The sequence below is a fragment of the Salvelinus namaycush genome, chromosome 4 (genome assembly GCF_016432855.1).
Source record: "Salvelinus namaycush isolate Seneca chromosome 4, SaNama_1.0, whole genome shotgun sequence".
Taxonomy (NCBI): domain Eukaryota; kingdom Metazoa; phylum Chordata; class Actinopteri; order Salmoniformes; family Salmonidae; genus Salvelinus; species Salvelinus namaycush.
Window position 1 is genome coordinate 41,095,422 of NC_052310.1, and position 15,805 is coordinate 41,111,226.

The following is a 15,805-nucleotide window of genomic DNA, read 5'->3' on the forward strand; positions in this document are numbered from 1 at the left end:
GGGTGAGAGGGCTCTGTAGACGCTGATCCATTGTAACCTGATCTTTGGATCCTCACAGGAGAGTCATGACAGTATGGATATATTTAGTATGCCAAAGTTCCCGGATAAAATATTAAATTCTCCAAAATACGAAGTATACACGCAGTGGACACCATTTCCGTGCTTTTAGGGCCCATAATGTAATTCTTCAGAAAATGGGCGTGACTACACAACATTTTCAGATTTGAAGAAAATGGCAGAAAATAAGTCCAACGAGAGCAGATACAAGTAAGTACAAAATCGAATTATAACAAATGTTAAGAAAATGTTGAGCAATGTTAAAAAAAAATATGACTTTTCAAATAACGAATTTCTGGGAACGTTACCTAACATTAACAAACAGACTGATGGTTATGTCAAGACAGTTAAACTACTGCAGCTTATATGATCTGGTTCTGTGCAGGAGTACTGTCTGGAAGGGAGGGTGGCTGCAGCCTGGATAAAGAATAAAATGGGAGAACCTCAAAGGCATCTAAAATGTCTCAATATCTACATAATGTCCAGGTTGTATGGTGAGTGCAGCCTTTTAGCTGTTTGTGCCCAAACTTGTTTCTTTAAGGCTTTGAAGTGCCCCCAAACTGGGGTGAATACCGAGGGAGGGGAGAGCACCACTGCCTCCTGGAAATGGTACAGTGCCATAGATGAGGCAATTGGCAGCAGGCCCGCAATTACACCACCTGTTGTAGTTGCCTCATCCAGCCAGGAGGTAGTGGTGTTTTCCAGAAAAGTGCAGGAGAAGAGGGAGGGTGAAAGAGGAGATAACTCCCAAAAGGAGGAGAGAGCCAGAGTGGGTCACACTACTCAGAGATGCAGGACAGAGAAAGGCAGGCCAGCGCTCTCGATGAGAAGAGATAGGAAGAGGCAATAAAAAGAGAGAAGAGAAACAAGGAAAAAAGAAAGTGATGAGTACAGGAGAATGATGGATGAGGAGAATAGACGTAGAGAAGACGAGAATAGACAGGGAGGATAGACTGGTGGGGGCTGTGCTTTGGCAAAGTGGGTGGGGTTATATCCTGCATGTTTGACCCTGTCTGGGGGTATCGTCAGACGGGGCCAGTGTCTCCCGACCCCTCCTGTCTCAGCCTCCAGTATTTATGCTGCAGAGGTTTATGTGTCTGGGGGCTAGGGTCAGTCTGTTATATCTGGAGTATTTCTCTTTTCTTATCCGGTGTCCTGTGTGAATTTAATTATGCTCTCTCTAATTCTCTTTCTTTCTCTCCGAGGACCTGAGCCCTAGGACCATGCCTCAGGACTACCTGGCCCGATGACTCCTTGCTGTCCCCAGTCCAACTGGCCGCGCTGCTGCTCCAGTTTCAACTGTTCTGCCTACGGCTATGGAACCCTGACCTGTTCACCGGACGTGCTACCTGTCCCAGACCTGTTGTTTTCAACTCTCTAGAGACAGCAAGATGGGTAGAGATACTCAATGATCGGCTATGAAAAGTCAACATTTACTCCTGAGGGGCTGACCTGTTGCACCCTCGACAACCACTGTGATTATTATTTGAACCTGCTGGTCATCTATGAACATTTGAACATCTTAGCCATGTTCTGTTATAATCTCCACCCGGCACAGCCAGAAGAGGACTGGCCACCCCTCATAGCCTGGTTCCTCTCCAGGTTTCTTCCTAGGTTCTGGCCTTTCTAGGGAGTTTTTCCTAGCCACCGTGCTTCTACACCTGCATTGGTTGCTGTTTGGGGTTTTAGGCTGGGTTTCTAAGCAGCACTTTGTGACATCAGCTGATGTAAATACATTTGATTGATTGGAGGCTTTTATTGACAAAGTTTGTTTTAGTTTTTTTATCCACTGGTATTATTTATTTACGTTAATATTTGCCAGCTGTAATATAAAAACGTTTTTTGAAATTAAATTATTAAAAAGTGGCATTAAGTGGATGTTTTTTTTTATATAGAAATGGAAGGTCCACACACAGCTTGATATTATAGAAAATTGTATTAACAAAAGCATCACGTTTTATGCCACAAAGCTCTTAAAAGAGCTCCAGTACACACGAACAGCAGAATAGTATTTCAGATTTTGAATATTGATCACACGTAATATTATAAAAATGTAATATGTGAACACGGGTGATAGATTGATTTAGGAATCAACAATTACGTTTTAAACAGGGCGTGTTCGTGTAAGGGTTTTCTACTGGGGGGGATTCCAGTAGTTGTGGTCACCTGGGATGAAGTTAGCGGGTGCTGCAACATTGCCCACTCCTGATGCTGTGAGCTGGTCCCGCAGTTGATCCACATTCTGCTGCGGCAGTTGGTCCAGGTCTCCATCATCATCCTCATTCTCCTCCGTGGCCTCAGGCTCCACAATGTCCTCGTTGCTGAGGCAGACGTTGTGCAGTACAGAGTGCAACCACCTCAGGCACAAAGCTAGGCTTCACCTCCAGGGCCTTCATGAAGATGGAGTGCCACCTTCATTGTCCCGAAGGACCGCTCCACCACATTCCTCACCTTGGAATGCTTTGCATCGTAGGTGGCCTCCACTGCACCCCTCACTGGTTGCCTGTAGGGTGTCAGACAGATGGGCTCCACCAGGCAGGGATTCCTCCATCCCTGAAGAGACACCAACCTTGTGGTGGGTACAGGCTCTGAACATACACATAGCTGTGTTTCATGACCCTGGTGTCGTGCACAGGCAAAGATGTCAATGAATCCGCACCTGTGGTCACAGATGGCCTATAGTTGATGAATAAAACTATTTTCTTTTCAGGTAATCCTGCTGGTCCACTGCAGGGGGCTTAATCCTGATATGGCATCCAGCAATAGCGCCAGCAACCTTTTGAAATGCAGGGAACTGTGCTTTTTGGGCGAATCCCTCGCCAACCTCCTGCATTTCATCTCTTTGATGGAAAATGGATGACCCTCTTCATGATCACGCCACTGACCCTGGGGATGACATCAATAGCCTCGAACACTATACGAAGTGGCACAAACATGAGGCTTTCCAAGGTCTTACCCCAGCCATGATCCTGGTCTTCTTGGTGCAAGACCTCTACCAGGCGGTCAAAAGAGGGTTGGGTCATTCGGAAGTGGGGCTCGAGGTCCAGGTCGTCCAAATACACCCTCAGGATGGGCACATTGGGACTTGGCACACAGTCTGTGATGAGTAAAGGCAACTTTAGCAAATTGAAACAAAATAAATAGCTTTCACATTATTTGATATGTAGGCCTATTCTGACGTATGTACATTATTGAATGTAGGCTTTAGGCTACACTAAATTACACTTGCTATGACAGGCATTCATGTTCTAATATAGTCCAAGTGGATGTATCAAATTTTGAATTAAATTTGCTACATACAGACCAGTAATAATTGACTTGACTTAATGTGGCCTGCTTACATTTGCCTTTTGGTCGAGAATACAGCACCCTCCTTTGACCAGCCGCCTGTCTTCTCCTTCCAGCATCGGTCCTCTGAACAGCCAAGCAGGTTTTTGTCAAGGATCTCTCTGTACTTTGCTCTGTTCATCTTTCCCTCGATCCTGACTAGTCTGCCTTTTACTGAAGAGTGGCTTTCGTCTGGCCACTCTACCATAAAGGCCTGATTGGTGGAGTGCTGCAGAGATGGTTGTCCTTCTGGAAAGTTCTCCCATCTCCACAGAGGAACTCTAGAGCTCTGTCAGAGTGACCATCGGGCTCTTGGTTACCTCCCTGACCAAGATCCTTCTCCCCCGATTGCTCAGTTTGGCCGAGCGGCCAGCTCTAGGATGTGTCTTGATGATTCCAATCTTCTTCCATTTAAGAATGATGGAGGCCACTGTGTTCTTGGGGACCTTCAATGCTGCAGAAATGTTGTTACCCTTCCCCAGATCTGTGCCTCGACAATGCTGTCTCGGAGCTCTACAGACAATTCCTTCGGCCTCGTGGCTTGGTTTTTGCTCTGACATGCACTGTCAACTATGGGACCTTAGAGACAGGTGTGTGGCTTTCCAAATCATGTCCAATCAATTGAATTTCACACAGTTGGACTCCAATCAAGTTGTAGATGATCAATGGGAACAGGATGCACCTGAACTCAATTTCAAGTCTCATAGCAAAGGGTCTGAATACTTATGTAAATAAGGTATTTCAGTTTTTTATTTTTAATACATTTGCAAACATTTCTAAAACCACTTTTTGCTTCATCATTATGGGGTATTGTGTGTAGATTGCTGAGGATTTGTATGTATTTAATACATTTTAGAATAGGGCTATAACGTAACAAAATGTGGAACATGTCAAGGGGTCTGAATACTCTCCGAATGCACTGTATATGTATTTATACTTTGTTCTAAATAGAGACTCGGGGAATGAATGGGAGGGGGACTGCTACAAAAGTTGGTCACAAAAAAAGAAAAAAGAATACGGTGTACATTCAACTCAAAGTGTAGCAAAAACATGAGCTTTTGGCATCAGTAGCATGACAGGTCCTTGTAGTCTTTCAGACCTCTGAAATTAGTCTTGGAGATAAACTATAACCTAATCCTAACCAGAAGGTTTCGGGGCCCAGGATTCAGCAATTCACTGTTAACTGTCAGGTATAAGTGGCAGAGAGTAGAAGACTTGATTCTGTTAGGCATTAGTAGCAGAATGAAGACCGTGGTTCCCTGAGGGTCATGGTTAATATCAGGATCACATCCATCCCACTTCCTTCCCCCTGCTCACGTGTGAGCAGCCAGCACCAGTCCAAAGTGGAGAATCAAAAGACCATCCTGGGAATAAAAAACACAAGAAAATAAGCACACATAAATGGAAGCTAACGATATCAGGACTATTTCCAGACCAGAGTGTAACTACAAATACATAGGGCCTTTGAGTGGACTCACCTGTAGAGCGTCATCTCCCATGGAGCTCTGAACCTCTCGTAGCGACTGGTAACGGTCCAGGAGGTGGTCTCCACACACAACCTCCACCTGCACCACAACGTGACATCATACCACTGCGACAGACTGCATGAAATCAATTGAGAGTGACATACTGAATTACAACATACATGGAGTCACCTGAGGGAGGGAATATCTGTGAACGAAAACTGGTAGGTGCAGTTTGGGATGTGAAAATAAAAACCGTAATAAATGCTACGGATCCATTTCAATAAGATACAGAAATAGTATTTTATTAGAAACTAAATTCCAAGTTCAATAATAAAAAAATAAAATTAAGACGTCCATTTTGGCAGTTATGCTTTCATCAGAGCATCAAGAGATATGCCAAATCCATTGTTTTTTTATGCAAGTGCCTAGGTGATAATTACAATTGCCCACAGGGCGGTGCAAAGTGGTATTCAAAACAGTCAACCAACAATTAATGAAATTATATATACACAAATTAGGGTTGGGCGGTATCCAAATTTTCATACAGTCATACTGAACAGATCCAGTACAAGCTTCATATCGACAGACCCTACAAAGAACGAGAAACCATAACCCAGCGGTCCCTCCCTGCCCCTCGCCCTTTCTCATTTGTCCCCCCCTACTCATACAAGTCCAGTTGTCACCACATTTGGCAGACTGGTTGAAAAAGATTTGGAAACTAAATGCAAAAATGACAAGGGACCCCAATATCACAGTCTTCCTCCAGCTGAAAGAGGAGTACTAAAAGAACTCCAGGAGAATACGGACGTTGTCATAAAACCCACAGAAAAAAGTGTGGCAATAGTTATGGGCATGAGTTCTGAAAAACACCTGAACCTGCCTTGTTCCTATCGACCCTTGCCTCTAGAAAATCTGAAATTGATTGCTTGTTACAACGTGTCTGACCAAAACTGGATCACGATTTCCTAAGAGTCACCTATCCAGTCACCGCAGTTATCTATGCCCTTCCGAAAGTGCATAAGAACTACTCAGCCTCCACCCAGACCTATTATCAGTGGCATAGAACAGTCAGAGCCCCTTTCGAAATCCATAGATTTTCTGAAATATGTCATATTTAGGTTGCCATCCTTTTAAAGACGCAAAACATCTACTCAAACGACTGTCGAATGGATTAAGATGTACAGACTGGCCACATCTAACGTAACGAGTAGTACATCTGCATTCCCCATGCTGAAGGCCTACAAAATCGATTTCCAAATTCCTAAAGTCACGTGACAAAAATATATAAAAAAATATATATATAATAATTTTAAAAAATAGGTGAATCCCCCTAATTACTTTGTTGGAGGTCTTGAAATTGGTACTTGCAAATAACTATTTCAGGTAAGACAAATTCTACCTTCAAAACAAACCAAATGCACAGCAGTAGCCACGATTTACGCAAACCTTGTCGTTGGAGATTGGGAGGCAGTTGATGTTCAAAATAAAGACAACGCTTTTCTACCCCATATTAAGTTTAGGAAGCGCTACATTGAGGACAATTATATTTTGGGGTTCATCTAAACAAAATCCTGATGACTTTGTCCGTTATCTGAACACCACAACAACTTTCCTTCTGTTCACTGTTAAGTGACCAACAGTATCAACTTCCTGGATCAAAATATTCAAGAACTTCTATCCATCAGGAGGTGGCAACCTCCCTAAAACATTCTCACAACAAGATACGTTTTCGATTGATAGATTAAACACCATGCAGTCGAGGTCAGTAACATAACATGATTTCTCATTCAGACCATTCATCTCCAAACTTTTCTGATTCAAAATCACTTTGAGTCAAAATGCATGCTGAGACCTACCGATGACAGCTAGTGCGCTAGCACTATGCCCTTACATCACACTTCCTCATGATTAGTGGATTGTAACTCACCAACGCCAACACTTGGTCTGGAATGTAATTACATGCTAGCATGGCTAGTGGTTAACCTTAGCCAGTTTGACCTAGCATACGAACTCTGTAGCACAGAGTAGATCCTCCATATGACTTTAATAAATAGTGCATTGTGGGTAGTCTAGACTTTAGAAGATATCCAGAAATAAGTCAATAAATATGCAATAACATAACTGTTTGTACTGATATCTAACCAGATCGTGACAACAACTAAGTTACTAACTCTGACCAGAGTGTTACATCGCTGAGTAAAAACTCATGCTTCCTACCCTTTAAAAACAGTTCTGTAGCAATGAGGTTTGTGCAGTAGACTATAGGCCCAATACATTATCAGTGAATATTGGCTATGCTTGAATTGCCCTGCCAATGTTGTTCTTCTAAAACCATTTTAATATTATATTTCAAAACTTGGTATATGATCACACCAGTAATAGATCATAATTTGTTGTATTACTTGTGAGTCACAGCTAAGTGAGCATACAGTGCATTCAGAAAGTATTCAGACCACTTGACTTTCCACATTGTTACATTAAAGCCTCATTCTAAAATTGATTAAATAGTTCCCCCCCCCCCCCTCAATCTACACACAACACCCCATAATAACAAAGCAGCAAAATCAGGTTTAGAAAACACTTGCAAATGACAAATAAAAACTGAAATATAACATTTACATAAGTATTCAGACACTTTACTCAATACTTTGTTTAAAGAACCTTTGTCAGTGATTACAGACTAGAGTATTCTTGGGTATGATGCTACAAACTTAGCACACCTGTATTTGGAGTTTCTCCCATTCTTCTCTGCAGATGCGCAAGCTCTGTCAGGTTGGATGGAGAGCGTCTCTCCAGAGATGTTCAATCCGGTTCGAGTCCGGGCTCTGGCTGGGCCACTCAAGGACATTCAGAGACTTGTCTCGAAGCCATTCCTGCATTGTCCTGTCGGAAGGTGAACCTTTGCTCCAGTCTGAGGTCCTGAGCAGGTTTTCATCCAAGGATCTCTGTACTTTGCGCCGTTCATCTTTCCCTTCAATCGTCACTAGTCTCCCAGTACCTGCTGCTGAAAAAAAAGTCCCACAGCATGATGCTGCCACCATTCTTCCCTGTCGGGATGGTGCCAGGTTTCCATCAGATGTGTCGCTTGGCATTCAGGCCAAAGAGTTCAATCTTGGTTTCATCAGACCAGAGTATATTGTTTCTCATGGTCTGAGAGTCCTTTAGGTGCCTTTTGGTAAACTCCAAGCAGGTTGTCATGTGCCTTTTACTGAGGAGTGTCTTCCATCTGGCCACTACCATACAGGCCTGATTGGTGGAGTGCTGCAGAGATGGTTGTCCTTCTGGAAGGTTCTCATCTCCACAGAGAGACCATTGGGTTCTTGGTCACCTCCCTGGCCAACGCCCTTATCCTCCTATTGCTCATTTTGGCCAGGCGGACAGCTTTAGGAAGGGTCTTGGTGGTTTCAAACTTCTTCCATTTAAGAATGGAGGCCACTGTGTCCTTGGGGACCTTCAATGCTGCAGAATTTTTTCTGTACCCTTCCGCAGATCTGTGCCTCGCCACAATCCTGTCTCAGAGGTCTACGGACAATTCCGTCGACCTCATGGCTTGGTTTTTGCTTTGACATGCACTGTCAACTGTGGGACCGAATATAGACTGGTGTGTGCCATTCCAAATCAATTCACCACAGGTGGACTCCAATCAAGTTGTAGAAACATCAAGGATGAGCAAGGGAAACAGGATGCACTTGAGTCTCATAGCAAAAGGTTGTGAAAACTAAAAACCTGTTTTCGCTTTGTCATTATGGGGTATTGTGTGTAGATTGATAAAATTATTTTCCTGATCAATTTTAGAGTAAAGCTGTAACGTAACAAAATGTGGAAAAAGGGAATGTGTCTGAATACTTTCCGAATGCACTGTAAATGTTCATAATTTGCTTACTTTATTTTACTGGACTGATGGTGCCTGCATCTGATGGTCAGTCTCAGCGGAGGGAGAGCATTAGAGGGTCACACTCGGATTGTCCCTCAGCTATCCCCCCTCGGCTAAGACTGACCAAAAAAGAGAACAAGTGCACTTACTGCTAACAGGGCGAGACAGAAAAAAGTAGGAATGCGAGGCTTTATCGTTGTTTTTTTTATAAAGAATGTTTTCACGATCGACTAGGAATGCCTTGGAGATCGACTAGTCGATCGACCGGTCAGTGACCACTGTTGTAGACTATATGGCGGCACTGCCATTTGTATATATTTTCCCTACATTCAATCAATCTTTCTATCCAGATGTCTACTTTTCATACCCCAAAGCACCCATTTTTTTTGGGGGGGGGGGGTTATTGTGCACTAGGAAGTAACTATTACACCAGAATATCTCCTACTGCCACCTAAATGTTATTTGTCAAGTTTATTCTGCTGATCTGTGTATTTGTATACAGTGACTTCAGAAAGTATTCATACCCCTTGACCTATTCCACATTGTGTTGCGTTACAGCCTGAATTCAAAATGGATTAAATAGATCACTTTGTCATTATGGGGTATTGTGTGTAGGTAGGTGAGGAGAAAATTAAAACGTGTTTAGAAATGTAGATAATTTTAGAAAGAAACACCTGTGTAAGGGCCAATGGTTGACAGTGCATGTAAGCAGAAACTATACCATGAAGTCCAAGGAACTGTCCGTAGATCTCCGAGAGAGAATTGTGACGAGACATACTGTACCAGTCAAAAGTTGACACACCTACTCATTCCAGGGTTTCTCTTAATTTTTTACTATTTTCTAATAGTGAAGATATCAAAACTCTGAAATAACACATATGGAATCATGTAGTAACCAACAACAACAAAAAGTGTTCAACAAATCAAAATATAATTATTTGAGATTCTTCAAAGCAGCCACCCTTTGCCTTGACAGCTTTGCACACTCTTCGCATTCTCTCAACCAGCTTCATGAGGTAGTCACCTGGAATGCATTTCAATTAACTTCTTATGGCTGCAGGGGCAGTATTGAGTAGCTTGGATGAAAAGGTGCACAGAGGTGCCCATAGTAAACTGCCTGCTCCTCAGTCCCAGTTGCTAATATATGCATATTATCATTCGTATTGGATAGAAAACACTCTGAAGTTTCTAAAACTGTTTGAATTATGTCTGTGAGTATAACAGAACTCATATGGCGGGCAAAAACCTGAGAAGTTCCACTTCCTGTTTAGATTTTTTCTGAGGTGGCAGATTTTCAACCAAGCTCTCATTGAAATTACAGTGAGATATTGATGAGTTTTCACTTCCTACGGCTTCCACTAGATGTCAACAGTCAATATAACTTTGTCTGATGACTCTAATGTGAAGGGGGGCCGAAGGAGACAGGAATTAGTCACCACTGCCACGAGCTGACCATGCTTTCACCATGCGCGTTCACATGAGGACATCCGTTCCACCGCTCATCTGAAGTCAATCTAATTTTCCGGTTGGAACGTTATTCAAAATGTATGTTAACAACATTCTAAAGATTGATTCAGTACATCGTTTGACATGTTTCTACTGACTGTTACGGAACTTTTGGACATTTCGTCACGTTATAGTGGACGCGCTTTGTGACTTTGGAATTGTTTACCAAACGCGCTAACCAAAGTAGCTAATTGGACATAAATAACGGACATTATCGAACAAATCAAGCATTTATTGTGGACCTGGGATTCCTAGGACTGCATTCTGATGAAGTTCATCAAAGGTAAGGAAACATTTATCATGTATTTTCTGGTTTCTGTTGAATCCAAAATGGCGGCTATTTTTATTATATTTCTGAGCCACGTCTCAGATTATTGCATGGGTTGCTTTTTCCGTAAAGTTTTTTTGAAATCTGACACAGCGGTTGCATTAAGGAGAGGTATATCTATAATTCCATGTGTATAACTTGTATTATCATCTACATTTATGATGAGTATTTCTGTTGAAACGATGTGGCTATGCAAAATCACTTGATGTTTTTGGAACTAGTGAATGTAATGCGCCAATGTAAACTCATATTTTTTTATATAAATATGAACTTTATCAAACAAAACATGCATGTATTGTGTAACATGAAGTCCTATGAGTGTTATCTGATGAAGATAATCAAAGGTTAGTGATTAATTTTATCTCTATTTCTGCTTTTTGTGCTATATTTTGCTGGAAAAATGGCTGTGCTTATTGTGGTTTGGTGGTGACCTAACATAATCGTTTGTAGTGCTTTCGCTGAAAAGCATATTTGAAATCGGACACTTTGGTGGGATTAACAACAAGATTACCTTTAAAATGATATAAGACACATGTATGTTTGAGGAATTTTAATTATGAGATTTCTGTTGTTTGAATTTGGCGCCCTGCACTTTCACTGGCTGTTGTCATATCGATCCCGGTAGCGGGATGCAGCCATAAGAAGTTAACAAGTGTGCCTTGTTAAAAGTTTTTCTTAATACGCTTGGAGTTTGCCAAAAGGCACAAAAAGGACTCAGACAATGAGAAACTTTGGCCTGAATGTCAAGTGTCACATCTGAAGGAAACCTGGCACCATTCCCACAGTGAAGCACTATGCTGTGGGGATGTTTTTCAGCAGTATGGACTGGGAGACTAGTCAGGATTGAGGGAAAGATGAACAGAGCAAAGTACAGAGAGATCCTTGATGAAAACCTGCTCCAGCGTGCTCAGGACCTCAGACTAGGGAGAAGGTTCACCTTCCAACAGGACAACGACCCTAAACATACAGCCATGACAACGCAGGAGTGGCTTTGGGACAAGTCTCTGAATGTCCTTGTGGCCCAGCCAGAGCCTGGACTTGAACCCGATCGAACATCTCTGGAGAAACCTGGAAATAGCTGTGCAGCGAGGATCTACAGAGAAGAATGGGAGAAACTCCCCAAATACAGGTGTGCCAAGCTTGTAGCGTCATACCCGAGAAGACTCGAGGCTGTAACAAAGTACTGATTAAAGGGTCTGAATAATTATGTAAATGTGATACCCGTTTTCTAAAAAACAGTTTTTTTCTTTGTCGTGGAGTATTGTGTGTAGATTGGGGGGGGGGCGATGTAATCCATTTCAGAATAAGGTTGAAGTAATAAATAAATAAAGTATGAAAAACGTCAAGGGGAATACTTTCCGAATGCACTGAATGGCAGAGCACCCAGCTAATAAAGCGAGATAGCGCACCTATTACCCACTCCGGTGAGTGCCAAGAAATCAATCCCTGTTACTGCTAAACACCCTACGTACAGGTAGGGCTGTGCTGTTGCGCTCTGCAGTTTTACATAAGACACGAACACTCTTCCCTCTGTCCTTGTGTGAGCATTAGGCTCTGCATCTACCCCTCACCTGGTTACTTAGGCCTCTAAAGTATTTTACAGGGGATGAAATTGAGATGGGTTCAACATACCTCTTTCTTGAAGAAGAGAGCTCTCTCACATAACGAGCAGATATGTACATATTTATGCATTTCCCCTTGCCAGGTCTACCTCCGAGAAATAGTTCATAACCGCATCAGACATCCTGGTAAAGTCAATGTGTAACCCCTCCCACTGACCTGGCAGGTGGGACTCAGCTCCATCTTCCTCCTGATGAAGAGCGCCACATGGCGGACAGTGGCATCCCCCGATACTCGCACATACCGCCTCTCCAAAGGCTGGCCAGAGACACCGGTGTTAGAGCATGCAATCCCTTATTCATTTTACCAATATAACTCAAATTCACAATATCAACATTGCTTTATGCATGACCATTACTATATAGTGGCTGGATAGCAGCGTTATGCTGTTATTTAATTTTAACAGTCTCATACAAGTCATTATGAGAAAAGAGCTTGACAGCAGTAATTACCTTATAGCCGTCTATGCCTTCTTCCGCTCTGGAAACAAAACAACTTTACATAGAAGTTTCATAATCCCTGCAACCAATCTTGTACAGTTAACCATCAGTCTTGTAACATTCTCCCTAGTCCAGGGTTTCCCAAACGCTGTCATGGGAACCCCAGGGGGTGCACATTTAGTTATTTGCCATAGCACTACACAGCTGATTAAAATAATCAACTATTCATCAAGCTTTGACTATTTGAATCAGCTGTGTAGTGCTAGGGCAAAAACCAAAAATGTGTACACCTGGAGGTCCCCAGGACCGAGTTAGGGAAATGCTGCCCTAGTCCATATGCACTCAAAGGAAGCACAGTAGCACCCCAGCACCATCTACTGGTGGAGACAAGAATGACCAGAGACAAACAAACAATCCAATTTCTCAGGGAATACCCTTCCATCCCTCAAATAGAAAATGCTAGGGAGAAACTCACCCCAGAAACTCCAGCTGCAGTGACACGTCCAGTTCAGGAGGGATGGCGAAGACAGACTGGGGCAGCAATGCCCTCCTCTGCTTCTGGTTCTTCAGCACAGGGACCGCCATCACTGTGGTCACGGAGAAAGACGAGCGTTTACAGAAGCATTAGGGGAATGTTCCACACACAGCACTGAGACAGACAGAGACATGGCTAAAATCAGAGGGTCTTCAAATACCCAAACTATTTCATATAAACAAAGCTGCACCAAATCTCTACCAAAAAGCACAATAAGCAGCAACGACGACGACATTGGTCTTATTTACCTGGTTTAGGCACCTCCAGTCCTCTCTGTTTGTAAAAATCAATCATCCTTGCTCTCTCCACTGCAAAGACAATAAGGAGTAAAGACAATACTCATTTGAACTGCAAAACAAAAGACTGAAAAGAGGCGTTTGGGGAAAATCTGAGAAATGGAAGGCTTGTGGATACTTACTTTCTTCCAGATGTGGCAGCATCTTGTAAACAATATCTTGCAACTGTCTGTCAGGTCTGTGGAGATGCAAAAACACCCACCATACAGTAAGTATCTACATACCAGTGTATAAGTGAGTATTAGCCTATAGCTCATTGTATTAATTGATAATGGGTCAATGGGAGAGGTATAGTAATCAACTTCAAAGCTGACGTTGTTTCAGTGAACATCTCAGTTTATCGCGGCAACGTTTTCATTCAAATGAGTTGGCACAACAGTAATATTTACATTTGTGTCCCTTTGGCCTGTGCTGAAAGCAGAGTTGTGCAATAGACGACGAGTGTGCGTGGACATGAATAACAGAGGAGTCTACAGAGAGACATCAGTATCCGTGCGTCACACCAGGACTTTGTGTTCCAGGTAACTCCCCAGCAGGGAGAGGGTAACCATAGAAACAGACACTCATGGGATGTCCTCTTTAAATAACATGATGCCAAGTAGAAAAACATGAACCGATGTCTTCAAATGTAAAACAAGACAAGAGTCTGTGTGCTCGTAGATTTCATGCAGGCATGCTTACTTTATGTTGTACAGTGGTTGTGTCTGGTGGACTACAATGCTGCAATTGGGACACCTGTTGCTGTAGAAGAAGTGTTTCACTATGCAGCTTTTACAAACTGGGGAAGAGAGAACAGATTACAAAGGAAGTGTGACTGATATAATGAGACTGAAGGGATAGCAGTCAAATTTCAGGATTGTTTATCTCAAATCATTGTAACTCACAAGTGTGCAGACACTCGGTTATGGTGGTGGAATCAATGAGGATTCCGCAGCAGAGAGTACAGCGGATGTAAGGGTAAAATTGATTAAGAGGGAGTTCAGGCTGTGAAAACAAACAATGTCATTCCACATTATAGAACTGGAGTGCATCACAGTTACAGTAGAGTACCAACCAGTGTAGCAGCTATCATATTCATAACATTACATTATTATTATTCTCGTCACTCCAGCAAAATTAGAAAAACACTAGATATTGTCCAAGTCTGCAATACTGTACCTCATCCCCTGAATCCGAGTCAACATTATTGGATGTCCCATTGTGGTCTTTCGAACCATCGTTGTCGACACTGTTCTGGTGGCTAATATCGGTTGGTGTCGCCTCTTCTGATTGCTGACCGACACTCAAACAACCGGGTCTTTCGAGTTCCGTGGTGCTGTCCTCCATGGTACTGCAAATTGGGTTGATTTCCGCGCCAATAAATTCTTCAATTAATCATTTGATATTCACCTGACACTGGCATTATTAGCAAACGTGCTGGCTAGCTCAAGGAATACAAAAACAAAAAAACAACGATAACAGTTCAATCTTAACTTTAACGGACTAACGTTACCAATAAACCCCATGTGATTTAACCACTAACTATTGCTTAAATGTTATCGCTAATCCCAAATAAATTGGAAGTTGTGGGAACTAAGCCATGTGTTTCCTGACCGGTAAAACTGAATGTTTTTGAAAGGTTCTGAGAAACAAAGTGAACATTTCACCTGTTCTGGGAAGGTTTATTTTTAGGTTGCAGGGAGGTTCCTTATATCTTATCTAGGTGGATGTTTTTGAAAAACTTTCACTGAATGTATCAATTGGACTTTTAATAACACTATAAGCTGATTTTTTAAATTCTAAACAGATATAGAACTTTATTTCCTTTGGCATTATTCATGCAAACTTTCTTCTGTAAGTTGACATGGCATCAGTAAGACTTGAACCTATGATCTTCTATTTTGTAGCCATTGAATTAGTCCACTGCACCACCAGGATGGAGATAGCATGTCATGTTTTTTATTACATATAAAGCTAGTTATTTTAGTCTATTCAAACAGACCCCATTTCAAAGGAATCAAGTACTCATTAAAAGGGTTTATCCTGTACTTTGTAAAGCCTACTTTTTAGCCAGTAGTTCTGAAAGTAGCTCTACTGTACAAAGTGCATCGAGTCACATATGTGCAGATACAGTACCAGTCAATTTTGGACACACCTACTCATTCTACATTGTAGAATAATAGTGAAGACATCAAAACTATGAAATAACACATATAGAATCATGTAGTAACCCAAAGTGTTATATTTGAGATTCTTCAAAGTAGCCACCCTTGGCCATGATGACAGCTTTGCACACTCTTGGCATTCTCTCAACCAGCTTCATGAGGTAGTCACCTGGTTGCATTTCAATTAACAGGTGTGCCTTGTTAAAAGTTAA

General features: G+C 42.2%; 1 protein-coding gene across 3 annotated transcripts; it reads right to left on the reverse strand.

Annotated features, from left to right (window-relative positions):
- Window positions 1–4,215: 4,215 nt before the first annotated feature.
- On the reverse strand, window positions 4,216–15,000 carry LOC120046536 (polycomb group RING finger protein 6-like). 3 transcript variants are annotated; one of them, XM_038991856.1, is made up of 10 exons: window positions 14,608–15,000; window positions 14,334–14,433; window positions 14,131–14,227; window positions 13,572–13,627; window positions 13,402–13,461; window positions 13,094–13,205; window positions 12,631–12,658; window positions 12,338–12,436; window positions 4,863–4,949; window positions 4,216–4,748 (listed from the first exon to the last, which is right to left on the reverse strand). In XM_038991856.1, exons 1-10 carry the CDS (start codon window positions 14,773–14,775, stop codon window positions 4,698–4,700), a joined length of 858 nt encoding a protein of 285 aa, XP_038847784.1. In that variant the 5' UTR covers window positions 14,776–15,000; the 3' UTR covers window positions 4,216–4,697. The 3 variants fall into 3 exon arrangements, with proteins under 3 accessions (XP_038847784.1, XP_038847785.1, XP_038847786.1); XM_038991857.1 differs by having other exon boundaries at window positions 4,863–4,975; XM_038991858.1 differs by lacking the exon at window positions 4,216–4,748 and having other exon boundaries at window positions 4,868–4,985.
- Window positions 15,001–15,805: the final 805 nt, after the last annotated feature.

Coding starts and splice junctions, on each gene's coding strand:
- LOC120046536 (XM_038991856.1), bottom strand. CDS start 14,775: ATGGAGGACAGCACCACGGAACTCGAAAGACCCGGTTGTTTGAGTGTC. Junction 14,434..14,607: donor ACTCGGATTCAGGGGATGAG/GTACAGTATTGC, acceptor TTGTTTTCACAG/CCTGAACTCCCTCTTAATCA. Junction 14,228..14,333: donor AACCGAGTGTCTGCACACTT/GTGAGTTACAAT, acceptor TCTCTTCCCCAG/TTTGTAAAAGCTGCATAGTG.